Consider the following 21,755-nt stretch of genomic DNA (forward strand, 5'->3'; position numbering starts at 1 on the left):
GAGCTTACAGACCGGCGGTCATGGTGCAAATTTCACCAGTAACAAGCATGAACTGTTTTTTAGGCCACAGATCTACATCCCGCTGACATCAATGGGAAGGCCGATCCCTATGTCGTCATTAAATTGGGAAAGACCGAAATTAAGGACAAGGAGAACTACATTTCCAAGCAGCTGAACCCCGTCTTTGGAAAGTGAGTCCAGCAAAACGATGGGGTTCAAAATGCCGTCGGACCGACCTGTTCATATAGGCACCCTGAGCACAGATTATAAAGGTGGGCGTGGGATGTCCCAGTGCGTCAGTGCAGCACGAGGAGAGAAATATAGAAAAAGGGCGTCAAGAATATTTACAGAGGGAAGGTGCAGATCTCGGCGTCAGAGCCTCTCTTTATGTCCCTTGTGCTTTCATTTTTCCCCCAGGTCGTTTGATATTGAGGCCACGTTTCCTATGGAGTCCATGCTCACTGTCGCCGTATACGACTGGGATCTGGTGGGAACTGATGACCTGATTGGAGAAACCAAGATTGATCTGGAAAATCGTTACTACAGCAAACACAGAGCTACATGCGGGATATCGCAGACATATGCCATGTACGTATAGCTGCTTCTTTCTTACAGAGGTTGTCCCATCTCGGACATTTATGGCATATCCACAGGATGAATGTCCAATAGATGAGGGTGCCAGGTGCTGCTCCGGAATGGAGAGGTGTCTGCTCATGCACGACCTTCTACGTTCATTTCTATCAAATATGCATTAATGGTGAACTGATACTGTGAAGGTAGCCTGGGCTATTTGTCGTCTGTCCAAATGTAATAAGATTATCTGTGTGTGTAAATAATCAAAGTACAGATGTGGTTGCATAATATCTGTGTGTCTATATGACAATTGCACAGAAGCTTTTAATATGATTCTAAGATGTGCGTACAGGAATCAAGCCAGAATGAATAATGAACAAAGAGGTATTAAGAAGAGAATCTGTAATCAGTTAGTTTTCACCATGTGAGATATGGGATGTGAGATGTGGGAGGTTGACTCCTCATTCTTGCCCAGCAATGTGTTAACAAAGAAGTATTCAGTAGCTGGTTTAAGCTGGTAGAAGGAAGCCAGAAACAGACTGATGACATACTATATGAACATTGCTGGTTATCTTTGACCAATCAGGGACAATGTTGAACTGAATAACTGTGTGTATGATTCTAAGATATGCGTACAGGAATGTGTTAATTAGATAATCAAGCCAGAATGAACAATTAACAGAGAGGTATTAAGAAGAGAATCTGCAATCAGTTAGTTCTCACCATGTGAGATATGGGATGTGAGATGTGGGAAGTTGACTCCTCGTTCTTGTTCAGCAATGTTGAACTGAATAACTGTGTGTATTTTATAATATATGGATCAGAAGACCATTGAGCTTCTCCCGAATAGAGACACGTCTCTGTGTGGTTATTGCTCCTCCTACATACATCTGCGCAGATCGATTTGAACTCTGTCTCTGTGACCCTGAAAAAACGAATTTGCGGTTTTTCCCTAAATTCCCAACCTTGACAATACAAATGGATATAGAGGGGAGGACGTGATGGGGTACTAAGATGGGACAACCTCCTGAATTTTGACTATTAGGCCCCTTGTTCAACTCCAGTTCTTCACGTTTTGGTCTTCCTCCCTCAGACATGGTTATAACATGTGGAGAGACCCCATGAAGCCGACACAGATCTTGTCCAAACTCTGCAAAGAAGGGAAGATCGACGGTCCACATTTCGGTCCCGGAGGACGAGTCAAAGTCATGAACCGCGTCTTCACCGGCCCCACAGAAATCGAAGACGAAAATGGTGAGTCTGTGGTGAAGGAACGGTCATCGTTTTGGACACTTGTCAGCGGTTTCATCGTCTTATTCGTCGTTCTGCTGCTCAGGTCAGAAGAAACAGACGGATGAACATCTCGCCCTCTCAGTCCTCCAACACTGGGAGGAAATCCCCCGCGTTGGGTGTAGGTTGATTCCAGAACACGTAGAGACTCGGCCACTCCTAAATCCAGACAAGCCGGGAATTGAGCAGGTAAAAATCAATAAAAATATTGGGAGGTGCCAGGTCCAACCTATTACTAGAATCGCGATAGACGAAGATGATTAAAAAGCAATGTGTTGCGGGGGCTATAATGTTCCTCTCACAGAGGAGTGAGAGATGCAGTAATCAGGCAGGACACTAGGTGGCACTGGGGATACCTAGTGGATAAGGGAATTCAGGCAGGTCAGGGTCGGAACTGAGAGTGCGCGAAGAGACCCAGGGAGCAGACAGGAGAGAGGTCGTCAGACAAGCCGGAGGTTGGGTACCAGGAGAGTAAGTATAAACACAAGGGGCAGGCAGAAGAATAGTCAGGGGAGAAAGCCGGGGTCAAGAGCCAGACAGGAACGGAGAAGACAGAGGGGAGTAGGCAGAGGCAAGTCAGGGGTCAGTCTGGGGTCGAGTACCAAGATCAGTCACCATAACCCGGAATGGCACCAGAGAATACGACTGGCGCCACTCCGGGCATTAACTCCCATAGATAAAGGAGAGCACCTGCCGGAAGCGGCGTGTGTGAGTAAGCACCTCCCACAGCAAGTGAACAATCCGGTACAGGGAACGGCCCGTCACAGGGCAACGAATAACATGTGACCACACACAGGAGAACCTAGCAGAAGGTCCCAGCTCAGGAGCTATACCACAAGTCAGGGCCGTGACAGGGGAAAACCAGAGGTAGACATGTAAAGGTAATTGTCCTAGCATTAAATCAAAACCTGCAATGGTTCAATCTGTTGCTTTAATGCAAAGAAATCCCTTTGTTTTTCCCTTAAACTGCAAGTGCAATGTGTGCTGCAAGTGCACCTAAAGTCCATGATTGCTCTTCAGATCTCCCACCCAGCCCCGCAGCCAGCGGCTTGATTGACAGCGAAGAAAGACAGACTGTTGTGTGCAGATTACATGACAGTCAACAGCCCCTGCCTCTGCTTCCCGGGCAGGGAGTACTGAAGAAGAGCCGTGGACTGCAAGTGCACTTGCAGCACCCCGTGCACTTGAAGTTCTAAGAGAAAAAAATAGGATATTTGTGGTATGAACAACAGATTGGGAAGATAAAGGCATCATTTTTAATTGTTGAACAATGACCTATAAGTCAATTCCGCCTGTTGTCTCCTTAAACTATTACTGACAGGTTCCCCTTAGACCCGTAACACACATCCGTTTTTTTTGTACGTGTGCGGTACGTATTTGCACGTACCGGAGACACGTACACACGGAGACCCATGTTATTCAATGGTAGATGGCACACACACGTAAAATCACACGGAACGTGTGTCCGTGTGGTAAGTACGTGTGTGCGCTTTTCTGCACGGACGACATGTCCGTTTTTGGCCGGCAGCACGCAGGCACGGACCCGCTTTAGTCTATGGGTCCGTGTCTGCACGGACCGCGCACGGAGTATGTCCGTGTTCAGCACGTTTCGTGCGTGTGCGTTTTTACACTAGCGATCTTATTTTTTATTTTTTTTTAAATTAAAGTCAGTATACTGACCTTTTTTTCTGCTCTTCTCGGTCATACTTTCATTGGCGCTCGTTTTTTTTCTTCCCCCGGCTCATACCGCTCCCCGATCACCAGCGCGGCGAGGAACAGCTGTGCAGAGAATACGCGGCAACAATTACTTTGATTATGCCGGCCGCTCATTAATCAATCTCGTATTCCCTGCTTTCCCCACCCACAGACGCCTATGATTGGTTGCAGTCAGGCACGCCCGGTAAACGCTGAGTGACAGCTGTCTCACTGCACCCAATCACAGCAGCCGGTGGGCGTGTCTATACTGTGCAGTAAAATAAATAAATAATTAAAAAAAACCACATGCGGTCCCCCCAATTTTAATACCAGCCAGATAAAGCCATACGGCTGAAGGCTGGTATTCTCAGGATGGGGAGCTCCACGTTATGGGGAGCCCCCCAGCCTAACAATATCAGTCAGCAGCCGCCCAGAATTGCCGCATACATTATATGCAACAGTTCTGGGACTGTACCCGGCTCTTCCCGATTTGCCCTAGTGCGTTGGCAAATCGGGGTAATAAGGAGGTTTTGGCAGCCCATAGCTGCACCTAAGTCCTAGATTAATCATGTCAGGCGTCTCCCCGAGATTCCTTCCATGATTAATCTGTAAGTGACAGTAAATAAACACACACACCCGAACAATCCTTTATTAGAAAAAAAACACTAATAAATTGCCTTGTTCATCAATTTTATAAGCCCGAAAAAGCCCTCCATGTCCGGCGTAATCCAGGATGGTCCAGCGTCGCTTCCAGCTGTGCTGCATGAAGGTGACCAGAGCTGCAGAAGGCACCGCCGCTCCTGTCAGCTCCACGCAGCTAATGAAGGGAATAGCGCGATCAGCTGTATTCAGCGTTGGCCGCGAGTAACCTCAGTGACAGCTCAGCTGATTGCGCTATTCCCTTTATTAGCTGCGTGGAGGTGACAGGAGCGGCGGTGTCTTCTGCAGCTCCGGTCACCTTCATGCAGCAGAGCTGGAAGCGACGCTGGACCATCCTGGATTACGCCGGACATGGAGGGCTTTTTCGGGCTTATAAAATTGGTGAACAAGGCAATTTGTTAGTGTTTTTTTTTTCTATAAAAGGATTGTTCGGGTGTGTGTGTTTATTTACTGTAATTTACAGATTAATCATGGAAGGAATCTCGTGGAGACGCCTGACATGATTAATCTAGGACTTATTGGCAGCTATGGGCTGCCAATAACTCCTTATTACCCCGATTTGCCAACGCACCAGGGCAAATCAGGAAGAGCCGGGTACAGTCCCAGAACTGTCGCATCTAATGTATGCGGCAATTCTGGGCGGCTGCTGACGGATATTGTTAGGCTGGGGGGCTCCCCATAACGTGGAGCTCCCCATCCTGAGAATACCAGCCTTCAGCCGTATGGCTTTATCTGGCTGGTATTAAAATTGGGGGGGACCGCACGCCGTTTTTTTAAATTATTTATGTATTTATTTTACTGCACAGTATAGACACGCCCACCGGCTGCTGTGATTGGGTGCAGTGAGACAGCTGTCACTCAGCGTGAGGGGCGTGTCTGACTGCAACCAATCATAGGCGCCGGTGGGCGGGGAAAGCAGGGAATATGAGATTGATTAATGAGCGGCCGGCATTTTCAATGTAATTGTTGCCGCATATTCTCTGCACAGCTATTCCTCGCCGCGCTGGTGATCGGGGAGCGGTAAGTATGAGAGAGGGCTGCTCACTTCAGTCACTCGGGGGATTAGCGGTCACTGGTGAATCCTTCACAGGTGACCGCTAATCAGTACGCGGCACACAGACAGAGCCGCGGCATGACAATGAAGTCAGGTGAAGTTCACCCAAGTTCATTCTCATCGCGCAACTCTGTCTGCTGTCAGCCGACATGTATCAACGACATTGTGCAACACACACACGGACATTCCACACGGACATTCCATGTACACATACACGGACATTTTACACACAAACACGGACATTTTACACGCACACACGGCTCGCATACGCCATCACACGGATGCCATACGTACCGGAGAAACGCCCCAAAAAAATGGAACACGGACCCGAAAAACGGACCGTGTCACACGGACGTTTTTTATGCGGAAGTGTGTTTTAGGCCTTAAAGGGATTTATTTAGTGTATGTAGTCGGTATAATGTAGGAAACTGTTCACACCAATGTTGAAAAAGCTAGAAAGGTAAACCTTTCTGATTGGACTTTTCTCTATCTGCTGATTGTCGGGGGTCTTCTTTTCTCAGGGACGTTTAGAAATGTGGGTAGACATGTTCCCGATGGACATGCCTGCACCGGGTCCTGCCATCGATATCTCTCCAAGGAAGCCAAAAAGGTAAAGGAAAGTCTCGTAAAGTTACAGTGTTGGAACACGTCCCCCCCCCATCCCCCGTGGGACCGGAAAATGAAGCCAACCCTCATCAGCCCCATTGTCACCACTGCCCAAACACAGTGGTTGTGCCCTTGTCATGGGCCGGATGTAAGGCTCATTATTGTCCATACATACAGTGGTGTGAAAAAGTGTTTTCCATTTATAAATGAAGGTCTTTATTATTAAGGGAAAAACAAACCTACAGGACCCTGTGTGAGAAAGTGATTGCCCCCTAAACTTTTTACCTAAGCAACAACTGCAATCAAGCGTTTGCTATAACTGGCAATGAATCTTTACAACACTCTGGAGGAATTTTGGTCACTCATCCTTGCAGAATTGTTGTAATTCAGCCAGATTGGAGGGTTTCCGAGCATAAACCACCTTCTTAAGGTCCGGCCACCGCATCTCAATCGGATTAAGGTTAGGACTATGACTAGGCCACTCCAAAGTCTTCATTTTGTTTTTCTTAAGCTATTCAGAGGTACACTTGCTGCTGTGTTTTGAATCAGTGTCCTGCTGTATAACCCACGTGCACTTCAGCTTGAGGTCAGGAACAGCTGGCCGGACATTCTCCTTCAGGATTTTTTGGTAGACAGCAGAATTCATGGTTCCATTTACCACAGCCTTCCAGGCCCTGAAGCAGCAGCACAGCCCCAGTCCATCACACTGCCACCACCATGTTTTACTGTGAGTATGATGTTCCTTCTCTGAAATGCTGTGTTACTTTTACGCCAGGTGTAATGCGGCATACACCTTCCAAAAAGTTCAACTTTTGTCTCGTCAGTCCACAGAATATTCTCCGGAAACTCTTCGGGATCATCAAGATGTTTTCTGGCAAAACTGAGGTGAGCCTTTGTTCTTTTTGCTCACAGTGGTTTCGTCTTGAACTCCACCATGTCAGCCATTTTTGCCCAGTTTCTTTCTAATGGTGGAGTCATGACTCCCCTTTACTGAGGCACATGAGTCCTGCAGTTCTTTGGATGTTGTAGGGTCTTTTGTGACCTCTTTGAGTCTTCTCTAACCTCTTGGGGTAATTTTGGTAGGCGGACCACTCCTGGGAAGGTTCACCACTGTTCCATATTTTTGTCATTTGTGGATATTTGCTCTCTCTGAGTTTCGCTGGAATCCTAAAGCTTTAGAAATGGCTTTATAACCTTTTCCAGACTGATAGATCTAAACTACTTTTTTTTGGGGATCGCAGCACAATGTTGAGCTTTTGAGGATCTTTTGGCATACTTCACTTTGTTAGGCAGGTCCTATTTAAGTGATTTGTTGATAGAACAGGTGTGACAGTAATCAGGCCTGGGTGTGGCTAGGAAAATAGAACTCAGCTTCCCAAAGATGTGATAAGCCTCTGTAGATTTATGCTTTAAGGTTGGAAGGGAATCACTTTCTCACACAGGGCCCTGTAGGTTTGTATTTCTTTTTCCTTTAATAAGAATATTTAGGTACATCCCAGTACTCGGCTTGGCAGCAGCTGCCTGGCATTGGCTAATAAGAGGGGTTTTTTTTCTTTTTTTGCCACATTAACCCTTTAAAAACTGTGCATCTGGGTTCATTGTACCATCATTTATTGTGTTCTCTAAAATCACTGTCCTTTTTCACCCGCAATCAAACCATTTTGCTACCCTTAAAATTAATGTTAACATAACTACAAATGTGGAAAACATTTTTAAAGGGAATGTGTCATTCTAGTTAAGATGTTTTTTTTTAAATTAAGAATCTAAATCTTGCATTTTATTTTGATCATTGGTCCTCATAATAGCCGGACGCTTCTGGAGATCACTTCTCAGTGGTCTTATTATTATCATAAGCATGATTACAATGATAGGTAACATCTATACACTTAATCCACCAATCACAATACGTGATGTCACAGCTCACCTCCTCATCCTCCTGTATAATGACTGGTAACACCTATATATACAATAGATAACTCAGGATTGAACATTCACAATAGGTGATATCACAGCTCACCTCCTCATCCTCCTGTACAATGACTGATAACACCTATATATACAGTAGATACCACAGGATCCACCATTCACACTAGGTGATGTCACAGCTCACCTCCTCATCCTCCTGTACAATGACTGATAACACCTATATATACAGTAGATACCACAGGATCCACCATTCACACTAGGTGATGTCACAGCTCACCTCCTCATCCTCCTGTACAATGACTGATAACACCTATATATACAGTAGATACCACAGGATCCACCATTCACACTAGGTGATGTCACAGCTCACCTCCTTATCCTCCTGTATAATGACTGGTAACACCTATATATACAATAGATAACTCAGGATTGAACATTCACAATAGGTGATATCACAGCTCACCTCCTCATCCTCCTGTACAATGACTGATAACATCTCTATATACAGTAGATACCACAGGATCCACCATTCACACTAGGTGATGTCACAGCTCACCTCCTCATCCTCCTGTACAATGACTGATAACACCTATATATACAATAGATAACTCAGGATTGAACATTCACAATAGGTGATATCACAGCTCACCTCCTCATCCTCCTGTACAATGACTGATAACACCTATATATACAGTAGATACCACAGGATCCACCATTCACACTAGGTGATGTCACAGCTCACCTCCTCATCCTCCTGTACAATGACTGATAACACCTATATATACAGTAGATACCACAGGATCCACCATTCACACTAGGTGATGTCACAGCTCACCTCCTCATCCTCCTGTACAATGACTGATAACACCTATATATACAGTAGATACCACAGGATCCACCATTCACACTAGGTGATGTCACAGCTCACCTCCTTATCCTCCTGTATAATGACTGGTAACACCTATATATACAATAGATAACTCAGGATTGAACATTCACAATAGGTGATATCACAGCTCACCTCCTCATCCTCCTGTACAATGACTGATAACATCTCTATATACAGTAGATACCACAGGATCCACCATTCACACTAGGTGATGTCACAGCTCACCTCCTCATCCTCCTGTACAATGACTGATAACACCTATATATACAGTAGATACCACAGGATCCACCATTCACACTAGGTGATGTCACAGCTCACCTCCTCATCCTCCTGTACAATGACTGATAACACCTATATATACAGTAGATACCACAGGATCCACCATTCACACTAGGTGATGTCACAGCTCACCTCCTTATCCTCCTGTATAATGACTGGTAACACCTATATATACAATAGATAACTCAGGATTGAACATTCACAATAGGTGATATCACAGCTCACCTCCTCATCCTCCTGTACAATGACTGATAACACCTATATATACAGTAGATACCACAGGATCCACCATTCGCAATAGGTGATGTCACAGCTCACCTCCTTCCCCATCCTGTACAATGACTGATAACCCCTATGTACAGTAGCTAACACAGAATCCACCATTCGCAATAGGTGATATCACAGCTCACCTCCTCCTCCTCCTGTACATTAAAATACAAATCGATTAGAAAAAAAATGAAATATGTATATCAGTATCTGATTAGTGAGAAATCGATAATCTCGATGACACATTGCATTGTACACATCACAGTGGATAACGCCTGTCTGTGAGATCTTCACTCCCGGTTGTCACATTTTTTCTTAGTCAACAAAATTTTAAAGGGTAAAAAAATTCCTTGAAGTCCATGATTTCCCTATTTACAACAGTTTTTTCCCAAATCAGATCTGTAGGTCACTGAATATAGTGACCATTCATCGCCTCCGTGCCTCGGCGGAGGTCACAGCCCGAGCTGAACCTCCAAACTCTCCGTAACATTCACGAGGCCTAAATTTTATCCCCGAATTTTGATGTAGTGATTGGTCACATCCTCATGAACATTAGTGTTGTTCTCCCCTCAGTCGGGGGAAGGGTCCGTTCTTGTTATGTTGATGATGTGTGTACATTCAATATATATACAGTGTTTTACAAATAATCTCTCAGCCTAAATCCACATCAGGTAAGTCGACCTGTAGCCCCTAAAATGTTTAATGTTGTTTTTTTGTTTTTTTTTATTATTATTATTATTATTATTATTATTATTATTATTATTATATATTTGCCTCCAAACCATGTGATATTATCTGTACTGGCATTAGCTGACTAAGGGAAATTTTTTTTTTAATTATTATTATTTTGTTTATTTGCAAATTTTGGGGAAATTATTTAGTATCAGTTTAGCCCAGGAAGCTTTATACTGTTTTCTATTATTATTATTATTATTATTATTATTATTATTATTATTATTATTATTATTATTATTATTAATAATAATAATAATAATTAATAATTAATTATATTATAATTTCTACTTTTTAACTTAGCAGCTTTAAGAAAAAGAAAACAAAACAAGGATATAACAAAAATCAAGACCCCATTTATTGAATGTGCCCCATATACACAACCTTTATTGGGAACTATGCACAGGGTTTGATTTAAACTTTTACCTTCAGGAGCGCACCGATCCTCTGCCTGCCGGCGGGGGCGGCGTGCTCCTGAGCAATGGCAGCATTAGAGGATCGCGGAGACCCTAAACTAGTCAGATCGTCTACGCCGGCTTTAGATCAAGGCTCTATTAAAAAGAATTTCTAAGCATGCGTATGTGTAGTCGAGACAATGAGCATTAAGAAATAAAATTACTAATTTTAAGAAGATTAAAGGATTTAAGAATCTGTCAGCAGGTTTTGTTGTACTCTGAGAGCAGCATGATGGAGGGGCAGAGACCCCGATTCCAGGGATGTGGCACTTATTAGGCTGTGTGTTGCTGTTTCAATACAATCAGCATTTTGTGACATCGCCCAATCAGTCTTGTGAGCGGGGTTATACACAGGAAGCTGCCACACAGGGGTGTGGCTGGGGTTATACACAGGAAGCTGTCAATCAGGGGTATGGCTGGGGTTATACACAGGAAGCTGCCAATCAGGGGTGTGGCTGGGGTTATTATATACAGCTGCCAATCAGAGGTGTGGCTGGGGTTATTATATACAGCTGCCAATCAGAGGTGTAGCTGGGGTTGTATACAGCTGCCAATCAGAGGTGTGGCTGGGGTTATATACAGCTGCCAATCAGAGGTGTGGCTGGGGTTGTATACAGCTGCCAATCAGAGGTGTGGCTGGGGTTATATACAGCTGCCAATCAGAGGTGTGGCTGGGGTTGTATACAGCTGCCAATCAGAGGTGTGGCTGGGGTTATATACAGCTGCCAATCAGAGGTGTGGCTGGGGTTATATACAGCTGCCAATCAGAGGTGTGGCTGGGGTTATATACAGCTGCCAATCAGAGGTGGGGCTGGGGTTGTATACAGCTGCCAATCAGAGGTGTGGCTGGGGTTATATACAGCTGCCAATCAGAGGTGTGGCTGGGGTTATATACAGCTGCCAATCAGAGGTGTGGCTGGGGTTGTATACAGCTGCCAATCAGAGGTGTGGCTGGGGTTATATACAGCTGCCAATCAGAGGTGTAGCTGGGGTTATATACAGCTGCCAATCAGAGGTGTGGCTGGGGTTATATACAGCTGCCAATCAGAGGTGTGGCTGGGGTTGTTACAGCTGCCAATCAGAGGTGTGGCTGGGGTTGTTACAGCTGCCAATCAGAGGTGTGGCTGGGGTTATATACAGCTGCCAATCAGAGGTGTGGCTGGGGTTGTATACAGCTGCCAATCGGGGGTGTGGCTGGGGTTATATACAGCTGCCAATCAGAGGTGTGGCTGGGGTTATATACAGCTGCCAGTCAGGGGTGCGGGCGGAGTTATACACAGCTGCCAATCAGGGGTGTGGGCGGGGTTATACACAGCTCAGTGTTCTGATCTCTGCTAGATCTGCAGCAGGGAGAAATGTGTGATTCTGTCACAACTGCTGCACCCAGTAAGCTAAGTGACACATCGTTGGAATCAAGATCTCTGTCCCTACACCTTACTGCTCTCAGATTACATAGCAAAAACCTGCTGATACATTCCCTTTAATAATTTTTAATATTGCATAGTTGCTTATTTTTTTAAGCACTTTGAAGTTTTAACCACAGCTCATTACATTCCAGTCAGTTCTGTCCTAGGGGAGGAAAACAGAGTGCCTAATTGAAAGGATTTTTCAGCCTGTAAAAAAAATATGTTGAAATAACCAAAAATTGATTTACTCACCCCCGCTCCTTCATACTCGGTTCCTTGGCAGCCCTCTGGTATTGCTTTACCCTGTAGCAGTGATGATGGTATCTGACATACAACCATGGCAGCCAATAGCTAACTGTGAGGTTTACGGCGGGTCCATGGACATGTCACCACTAAGGTCAGTGATTGGCTGTTGTGGTCACGTGTACGGACACAGCGTCATCACTTTAAAGAGGTAAACCATGACCAACGGGGATCAGGGAGCAATCGGTAAGACATTTGTTTGCTATTTAATGGGGTTATTCTGTGAAAACATCTTATCACCTATCAACTGGATATTTGATAATTTGTTAATCAGTGGGGTCTGACCCCGGGACCCGCATTGATCAGCGGAATGGGGAACTTTCGACCCTGTTAGAATGAACAGGAAAAGTGCGCATGCTCGACCACTGCTCCATTCATTCCCTATCAGCTGCAGAATGCTGTTCACAGTTATTACCGGTAGCCCCATAGAAAATGGAAGGTGCAGAAGTCGGGCATTCCATCGGAGATAAAAATTCCCAGATATGGTGATTGTTGCGGTGATGCCTGATCGGTAAGTTATCACTTTTCCTGAGGATAACTTGATGTCAATGAACAAACCCTTTAAAGGGGTATTCTAAAGTTATTGTCCTATCCATTCGGAAGTAGATAACTTCCTGATTGTTGGGAGTCTGAATACTGAGACCACCAACAATCCCGAGAATCGGAGCTTTGATACATCCCATGTGAATGGAGAAGACTTCGATTCTTGGGAGTCTGAATGCTGGGACCCTCATCAATCCCGAGAATCGAAGCTTCTATACCCCCATGTGAATGGAAAAGAATTCGATTCTTGGGAGTCTGAATGCTGGGACCCTCATCAATCCCGAGAATCGGAGCTTCTATACCCCCATGTGAATGGAAAAGAATTCGATTCTTGGGAGTGTGAATGCTGGGACCCTCATCAATCCCAAGAATCGGAGCTTCTATACCCCCATGTGAATAGAAAAGAATTCGATTCTTGGGAGTGTGAATGCTGGGACCCTCATCAATCCCAAGATTCGGAGCTTCTATACCCCCATGTGAATGGAAAAGAATTCGATTCTTGGGAGTCTGAATGCTGAGACCCCCATCAATCCCAAGAATCAGAGCTTTGATACCTCCATATGAATGGAGAAGACTTCAATCCTTGGGAGTCTGAATGCTGGGACCCCCATCAATCCCAAGAATCAGAGCTTCTATACCCCCATGTGAATGGAAAATAATTTGATTCTTGGGAGTCTGAATGCTGGGACCCCCATTAATCCCAAGAATCGGAGCTTTGATACCCCCATGTGAATGGAGAAGACTACGATTCTTGGGAGTGTGAATGCTGAGACCCCCATCAATCCTGAGAATGGAGAAGAATTCGATCATGCTCACAGCTGCTCCATTCATTCTTATGTGAGTGCTGAAGACCATCCAAATAGATGAATGGAACGGCAGTGCGAATGATCAACTCCTGTTTCATTCACGAGTCTCTTCAGAACCCCAGTTCTCAGGATCAGAGGGGGGAGGGGGTTCTGATTAATTGGACCTTAAGTGATCAGCAAGTTATCCACTATCCCATGGCTATGGGATGATTTTTAAACTTAAGAATGCCACTTTAAGCCATATATAATTTGTTTGTAGCCCTTTAATCCCCGGTAGACCAAGGAGGTGGCCCGCTGCAGTATCCCCACAAGTCCCATCGTCCTGCCATGACGCCACGTCTCACTAATCTCACTATCTCCTTACCAGATACGAGCTTAGAGTGATAATATGGAATACTGATGAGGTAATACTGGAAGATGATGATTACTTCACAGGAGAAAAGTCTAGTGACATTTTTGTCAGGGGGTACGTACCAGTGAAACATACAACCAAACCTCTGCCTCTGTGTTACGTGTGGGCTTCTGTGTACACCTGTGGCGCACACACTGGTTCCTATGCTGCCGTTGTTGCCGGTTTTACGCTTTTCGTGTTGTGCGTGAATAACAAAAAATTTTAGCTTTTTTTTTTTTCTTTGCTTTTTTTGTTTGTTTTTTTTGTCTCTCTTCTTGGTGTTTATCGTCGTGCTATTGTCAACTAGTTTTGAGCTGCGTGTTATAATTTGGAACACTGATGAAGTGATTTTAGAAGATGATGCTTTCATGACAGGAGAGAAGATGTCTGACATCTATGTTAAGGGGTAATGATGCACGGCCCGTCCCCTTCTCACTCCCGTGGCCGATCCCTTCCCCTTCTAACCCGCCTTCCCCCTCTCCTTGGGCGAAGAGAATGTGCATATCCCCTGCCACTCATTGCTGCTTGTCTCACTGCACTGAACTGCACTGGTATGCTGCATTCCTTGCTGGCCCGCTCCCATCTCTAGCTCGTCTTTGGGTTGCCATGTGGTGGTTCTGTTGGGTTATTTTGATCACATGAAATTACTCTTCAGTTTTTGAGGGGGAAAAAAAAAAATTGGTTTTGGTTTCAACAAAAAAAAAAAATTCTTCTAATTTGCCATTAAAAATAAAAATGATGGCATCAATTCTTAAGATTCAATTCTCAGATTTTGCCCAAAAATTAAAGAAAAAAAAGAGAAGAGCAAATTTGAATTACATTAATTATTATTAATTTTAAAAATTGCTCCAAATTTACATATAATAGTCTTAATAAATTTATAGAAACTTTAGTCATTACCTGTTCTTAACTTTTTTCCTTTTTTGTTTTTTCATTTGAAATATTTTAATATTAACTCATAAAAAAAAATGGTTTTGGTTTCAACAAAAAAAAAAATTCTTCTAATTTGCCATTAAAAATAAAAATTATGGCATCAATTCTTAAGATTCAATTCTCAGATTTCGCCCAAAAATTAAAGAAAAAAGAGAAGAGCAAATTTGAATTACATTAATTATTATTTAATTTTAAAAATTGCTCCAAATTTAAATATAATAGTCTTAATAAATTTATAGAAATTTTAGTCATTACCTGTTCTTAACTTTCTTCCTTTTTTTTGTTTTTCATTTGAAATATTTTAATATTAACTCATATTAATTTATCTTGACATTGCTCTTTATTTAACAGTTTTCCTTTTGTGAGCTATATTATTGTATCAAATAATCATTTTATTATTTTCTAAATATTTTTTAAAAAAACATTAGTTTATTGTGAGCTATATTAAAAAAAGATAAGTCACTCCTTTTTCTCAAACTCATAAAATATAAATACACCGGAAATCAAAATTAGAGAACAACACACCTTTCCTAAATGTTGCAGTCCTTGTGTCGTCCTATGTAATTATTTCCTAACACTATTATTATTATTTATTATTATAGCGCCATTTATTCCATGGCGCTTTACAAGTGAAAGAGGGTATATGTACAGCAATCATTAACAGTACAAAACAGACTGGTATAGGAGGAGAGAGGACTCTGCCGCGAAGGCTCACAGTCTACAGGGAATGGGTGATGGTACAATAGGTGAGGACAGAGCTGGTTGCACAGTGGTCTACTGGACTGAGGGCTATTGTAGGTTCTAGGCTTGTTGGAAGAGGTGGGTATTGAGGTTCCACGGTAGGGGGGAGTCTGATGTGCTGAGGTAGAGCGTTCCAGAGTATGGGGGAGGCACGGGAGAAATCTTGTACGGGATTGTGGGAAGAGGAGATAAGAGAGGAGCAGAGAAGGAGATCTTGTGAGGATCTGAGGTTGCGTGCAGGTAGGTACCGGGACACTAGGTCACAGATGTAGGGAGGAGACAGGTTGTTGATGGCTTTGTAGGTCATGGTTAATGTTTTGAACTGGAGCCGTTGGGTGATGGGAAGCCAGTGAAGGGATTGGCAGAGAGGAGAGGTTGGGGAGTAGTGAGGGGAGAGGTGGATTAAGCGGGCCGCAGAGTTTAGGCTATATTGGAGGGGTGCAAGAGTGTTGGAAGGGAGGTTAGAGAGCAGGAGGTTGCAGTATTCGGGGTGGGAGATGATGAGGGCATGCACTAATGTTTTTGCTGATTAATACTAACATGAGGAATCTCGCAGGATTTTCCGCTTATTTCATACATTGAATTTACTGTAAAGCAAATAATAAAAATGTAAATGAGATAAATCTAAAAGACACGGATCATAATTAGGGAACACCATCAGATACTTGCCAGTTATTGGTGTTAATCTGCACCTGGTGCTAATTTCTTTTTCGCTCCATTGGGAGACCCAGACAATTGGGTGTATAGCTTCTGCCTCCGGAGGCCACACAAAGTATTACACTTTAAAAAGTGTAACCCCTCCCCTCTGCTATACACCCTCCCGTGCATCACGGGCTCATCAGTTTTTATGCTTTGTGTTGAAGGAGGCACACATGCACACAATGCTCCACATTTTAGTCAGCAGCAGCTGCTGATTATATCGGATGGAAGAAAAGAGGGCCCCTAACAGGGCCCCCGGCATGCTCCCTTCTCACCCCACTGAGTCGGCGGTGCTGTTAAGGTTGAGGTACCCATTGCGGGTACACAGGCAGGAGCCACATGCCGTTTTCCTTCCCCATCCCTTAGGGGCTCTGGGGAAGTGGGATCCTAACCGGTCATCCAGCCACTGGGACCGGGCTCCCTCCGCAGCCCCTGGGGGAATCTGCCGGACAGGAGACGGAGTATCGTCAGGGACATGGCCCTGCATCTACAGGTACTCTGTGTCCCCGTTGGGACGGTGCATGAAGCACCTTGGCCTCAGACGCAGCTGCGACTGCGGTGTGGATTTTTTGTCTGGGACTACCGCGCCGACCGTGCCTGTTTGTCGGCCGCGGTTTTTACTTTAGTCCCCGGCTTTTGCGGCCTAGTGTGTTAAACTCCCGCCCCTGAGCCTGCCAGTCAGGGAGAAAGGCGGGACGGTCGGTATGATGCCGACAGTGAGGGCTGGAGCACACTTCGCTGTCCTCCGCCCCCCTCACTGATCACTATGGGCCACCAGGTTCTCGCACTTTTGCGGTTCCGCCAACGGCTCTCTCCTCCCCTCGGAACGCCGGCAGCCATTGTTATAATTCTGCCGGTGGAGGATCTCAGAATCTGCTCAACACTGCTCTGGGAGAGGGGGATCCTAACCGGTCGCCATGCTCTGGGACCGGGCTCCATCCGCAGCCCCTGGGGGATTCTGACGGACAGGAGACTGGACATCATCAGGGACAGAGCCCTGCATCATAAGGTACTCTGTGTCCCCTGAGGGACGGTGCATGCAGCATCTGTGTTACAAATGCCGCAGTGGTTGCTGAGTGGTTTGTGAGACTGGGACTACCGCGCCGACCGCGCCATGTTTGCCGGCCGCGTTTTTTTTTTTTAATTTAGTCCCCGGCTCTTGCGGCCTAGTACCATATACTCCCGTTCTCGGGCCTGCCAGTCAGGGGTAACGACGGGATGGCCGACTGGACGTCGGCAGGGAGGGCTGGAGCATACGTTGGTATCCTCCTTCCCCCTCACTGAGCACTGTAGGGCACCAGTTTTCAGGTGCTGACCCCCCTTGGTGCCGCAGTGTATATATATATATGTTTATTTATATGGTATATGATCTCACTGTTCGGCAGCATTATTTGCCTTTGGCTGTATACCCTCACTGATTACTCTGCGGACGACATGCTGTTGTCTGCTCTTAAAGAGTAAGGGTGCCAAGGTACTGGCTTATTTTACAACCTGTACCTCTTGTGCGGCTATATTACAGGCAGGTTCCACATACCCTCATTGTGTACAATGCTTGGCCCCGAGGGCACTCACTCAGCCGGAGCCTCCGGCACTGGGGGGACCCTCGGCCAGGTGGTACCGCCGGTTTCCACTGCACAGATGACAGGGACAGAGTTTGCATGTTGGAATCAGCAAATCTCTGAGTAGCTTTCACATTCCAGGACTCAGTCTATGGACAGAGGGTCTGCTAAGATACTGGAAGCCTTGCAGTCCAGACCGATAACACAGGGCCAGGGAGCTGTGAGTTCATCGCTCCCGGGTCCCTCTGGGTCGGTACAACAAGGGGCTCCTGGGGTAACACCCAGATCCCACGGTGAGAACTCCGTCACGGACCGCGGCCTCTGATAGGCTAAGCGGGCCCTCTGGGAACCTTCCCCGACTTCATCAGGAGTGCGTGTTTCGATCACTCTAACTCCAGAGGGGCCGTCCAAAAGCACAGAACTTTACGGACAAACGCTTACTAAGCGCCTTATTGACACGCGTTACCCTTTTCCCCCCTGACGTTGTTAAGGGTTGGGCTCAGTGTCACAGGGTGGATTCTCCAGTCTCTTGGCTGGCGGCTAGATCCGTAGTATTAGTGGCAGATGCCATCTCTCACGAATGCCACTGACAGGCAAATAAAGCTTATGATGAAATCCATCTATGAAGCCATAGTCGCATCTTTTGCTCCAGCCTTCGCAGCCGTGAGGGCACTCCAAGCTATCTCAACTTCTCTGGCTGAGATTATTGCGGTTGCACATACCTCTGCCCCGCAGGTTGTGTCCTTCACTTCTCAGGCGTAGGTTTTTTCGTTCTACGCCATGAACGCCGTTCCTGGACTCTGCGAGCCGTACAGCGGTAGCATCCACCAATTCGGTGGCAGTCTGCAGGGCCATGTGGCTACGTGAATGGAAGGCAGGCTCTGCTTCCAAGAAGTTCTAAACCGGTTTGCCTTTTTTCTGGCGACCGTTTGTTTGGCGAGCAATTGGATGAAGTTACTAGACAGTCCAAGGGAAAGGTCTCGTCCTTGCCCCAGTCCAAAGGTTTCGGTCATTTCGGTCCTCAGCAAAGTTCCGTTCCTCCACGTCCAACAGGTCAGAGGAGGGCTAGAGGAACTCTTCTGCATGGCGGTCTAAGTCATAAGGCGGCTTCCTCATGACTTCGGCCTCACCAAGACCGCGTCCTCGGTCGGTGGCAGGCTCTCCCGCTTTTGCGACGCCTGGTGGCCACATGTCCAAGACCGATGGGTGAGAGACATTCTGTCTCACGGTTACAGGATAGAGCTCTGCTCTCGTCCTCCGACTCGTTTCTTCAAAACATCTCCGCCCCCCGAGCGAGCCGATGCACTTTTTCAGGCGGTGAACACTCTGAAGCCTCGATGTCACAAGGAGACTTCCTAGCATCAATTGACATCAAGGATGCTTATCTCCATGTGCCGATCGCACCCGAGCTTCAACGCTTTCTGCGTTTCGCCATCAGGGACGAACACTTCAGTTCGTGGCACTGCCATTCGGCCTGGCGACAGCCCCACGGGTCTTCACCAAGGTCATGGCAGCAGTGGTGGCGGTCCTACAAGGGCCACTCAGTGATCACTTACCTAGACGATCTTCTAGTCAAGACACCCTCCTGGGTGACATGTCAACACAACCTGACCATTGCTCTGGAGACTCTCCAGGGGTTCGGGTGGATCATCAAATTTCCAAGGTTAAAACTGACACCGACCCAATCACTGACTTGCCTCGGGATGGAGTTTCATACTCTCTCAGCGATAGCGAAGCTTCTGCTGCATAGTCAGCGTTCACTACAGACAGGGGTGCAATCTCTCCTTCGGGCCCAGTCACCCCTTGAGGCGCCTCATGCACTTTCTAAGGAAGATGGTGGCAGCAAGGGAGGCAGTTCCCTTGCGCAGTTTCGTCTGCGTCCGATTCTATCGGACACCGCAAATGGGACAGGAGGTCGACGTCCCTAGACAAGAACGTCTCTCTTTCCCTTGCAGCAAAACCTCTCTTCAGTGGTGTCTTCTTTCCACTTCCTGGGTGGAGGAAAAATCCTTCCGGCCCCCAGGTGAGGCTGTGGTCACGACGGACGCGAGTCTGTCAGGGTGGGGAGCGGTCTTCCTCCACCACTCGGCTCAGGGAACCTGGACTCCGACAGAGTCCTCCCTTCAGATCAATGTTCTGGAGATAAGGGCAGTGGATCTAGCCCTAAAGGTGTTCCAGCGGTGGCTGGAGGGCAGGCAGATCCGAATTCAGTCGGACAACGCCACGGCGGTTGCGTACATCAACCACCAGGGCGGCACACGCGCAGTCGTCAAGCCTTCCGAGCAGTTCGGCGGATTCGGCTGTGGGCGGAAGCCACAGCCTCCACCATCTCCGCAGTTCACATCCCGGGCGTAGAAAACGGGGAAGCAGATTTTCTCAGTCGCCAGGGCATGGACGCAGGGGAATGGTCTCTTCACCCGGACGTGTTTCTAGAGATCTGTTGCCGCTGGGGAACGCCGGACGTCGATCTAATGGTGTCTCGGTACAACAACAAAGTCCCGGCATTCATGGCTCGGTCCAAGGATCACAGAGCTCTGGCGGCAGACGCGCTAGTTCACGACTGGTCGCAGTTTCGACTGCCTTATGTTTTTCCTCCTCTGGCACTACTGCCCAGAGTGTTAAGCAAGATCAGGTCAGACTGTCGCCGCGCCATCCTCGTCGCTCCAGACTGGCCGAGGTGATCGTGGTACCCGGATCTGTGGCACCTCACGGTGGGTCAACCGTGGACACTCCCAGACCGACCAGACTTGCTGCCTCAAGGTCCATATTTCCTTCTGAATTCTGCGGCTCTAAACCTGACTGTGTGGCCATTGAGTCCTGGCTCCTAGCGTCATCAGGGATATCTCCAGATGTCATTGCCACCATGAGACAGGCCAGGAAACCAATGTCCGCCAAGATCTATCACAGGACTTGGAGGATTTTCTTATCCTGGTGCTCTGATCAGGGTTTTACTCCCTGGCCGTTTGCCTTGCCCACTTTTCTTTCTTTCCTTCAATCCGGAATGGACAAGGGCTTGTCTCTCGGCTCTCTCAAGGGACAAGTATCGGCGCTTTCCGGTCCCACCTTACAAGCGTCCGTTAACACCCTCGGATCTTAACAGGGTGCTGACGACTCTTCAGAAGCCACTTTTCGAGCCGATACGGGATCTCTCTATCTCGCCTTTCGCAAAGGGTGGCCTTCCTAGTGGCAGTCACATCACTCAGAAGAGTGTCTCAGCTAGCAGCGCTGTCATGCAAAGTCCCCTTCCTGGTGTTACACCAGGATAGGGTGGTTCTACGTCCGGTCCCGGACTTTCTCCCTAAGCTATCCCCGTTTCATCTCAATCAGGATATCGTCTTACCCTCTTTGGGTCCGCATCCAGTTCACCAAGGTGAAAAGGATTTGCATTTATTAGATCTGGTGAGAGCACTCCGGCTCTACATTTCTCGCACGGCGCCCCTGCGCCGGTCTGATGCGCTCTTGTCCTTATCGCGGGCCAGAGTAAGGGATTTCAGGTTTTCAAGTCAACCTTGGCTCGGTGGATCAAGGAACCGATTCTTGAAGCCTACCGTTCTTTTAGGCTTCCGATTCCTGCAGGGCTGAAGGCCCATTCTACCAGAGCCGTCGGTGTCCTGGGCATTGCGACACCAGGCTACGGCTCGGCAGGTGTGTCAGGCGGCTACCTGGTCGAGTCTGCACACTTTCACGAAACACTATCAGGTGCATGCCGATGATTCGGCAGATGCCAGCCTAGGTAGGCGACTCCTTCAGGCGGCAGTTGCCCACCTGTAAGAGGGGGCCGTTTTTCGGCTCTTTTTATCGAGGTATTCTTTTACCCACCCAGGGATTGCTTTTATCTGACAAACCCTATGTAAGGCTGGTTTCAGACGTCCATGTTTTAGGTACGAATGATATCCATTTTTAAAACGGATGTCACACGTACCCATGTTATTATTTGCAGTTACTCAC

The 21,755-nt window shown here is 46.7% G+C and overlaps 1 protein-coding gene across 1 annotated transcript in view; it reads left to right on the forward strand.

The window, feature by feature from the left end:
- OTOF (otoferlin) overlaps positions 1-21,755 on the forward strand; it is a 410,132-nt gene that overhangs the window by 371,270 nt on the left and 17,107 nt on the right. The window contains exons 36-41 of the mRNA XM_075341675.1: positions 64-191; positions 418-588; positions 1,667-1,827; positions 1,910-2,052; positions 5,794-5,882; positions 13,852-13,950. Coding sequence (XP_075197790.1) covers positions 64-191; positions 418-588; positions 1,667-1,827; positions 1,910-2,052; positions 5,794-5,882; positions 13,852-13,950 — 791 coding nt within the window. The remainder of the gene's footprint in view (positions 1-63; positions 192-417; positions 589-1,666; positions 1,828-1,909; positions 2,053-5,793; positions 5,883-13,851; positions 13,951-21,755) is intronic.

This window comes from Anomaloglossus baeobatrachus, chromosome 3, assembly GCF_048569485.1.
Source record: "Anomaloglossus baeobatrachus isolate aAnoBae1 chromosome 3, aAnoBae1.hap1, whole genome shotgun sequence".
Classification (NCBI taxonomy): domain Eukaryota; kingdom Metazoa; phylum Chordata; class Amphibia; order Anura; family Aromobatidae; genus Anomaloglossus; species Anomaloglossus baeobatrachus.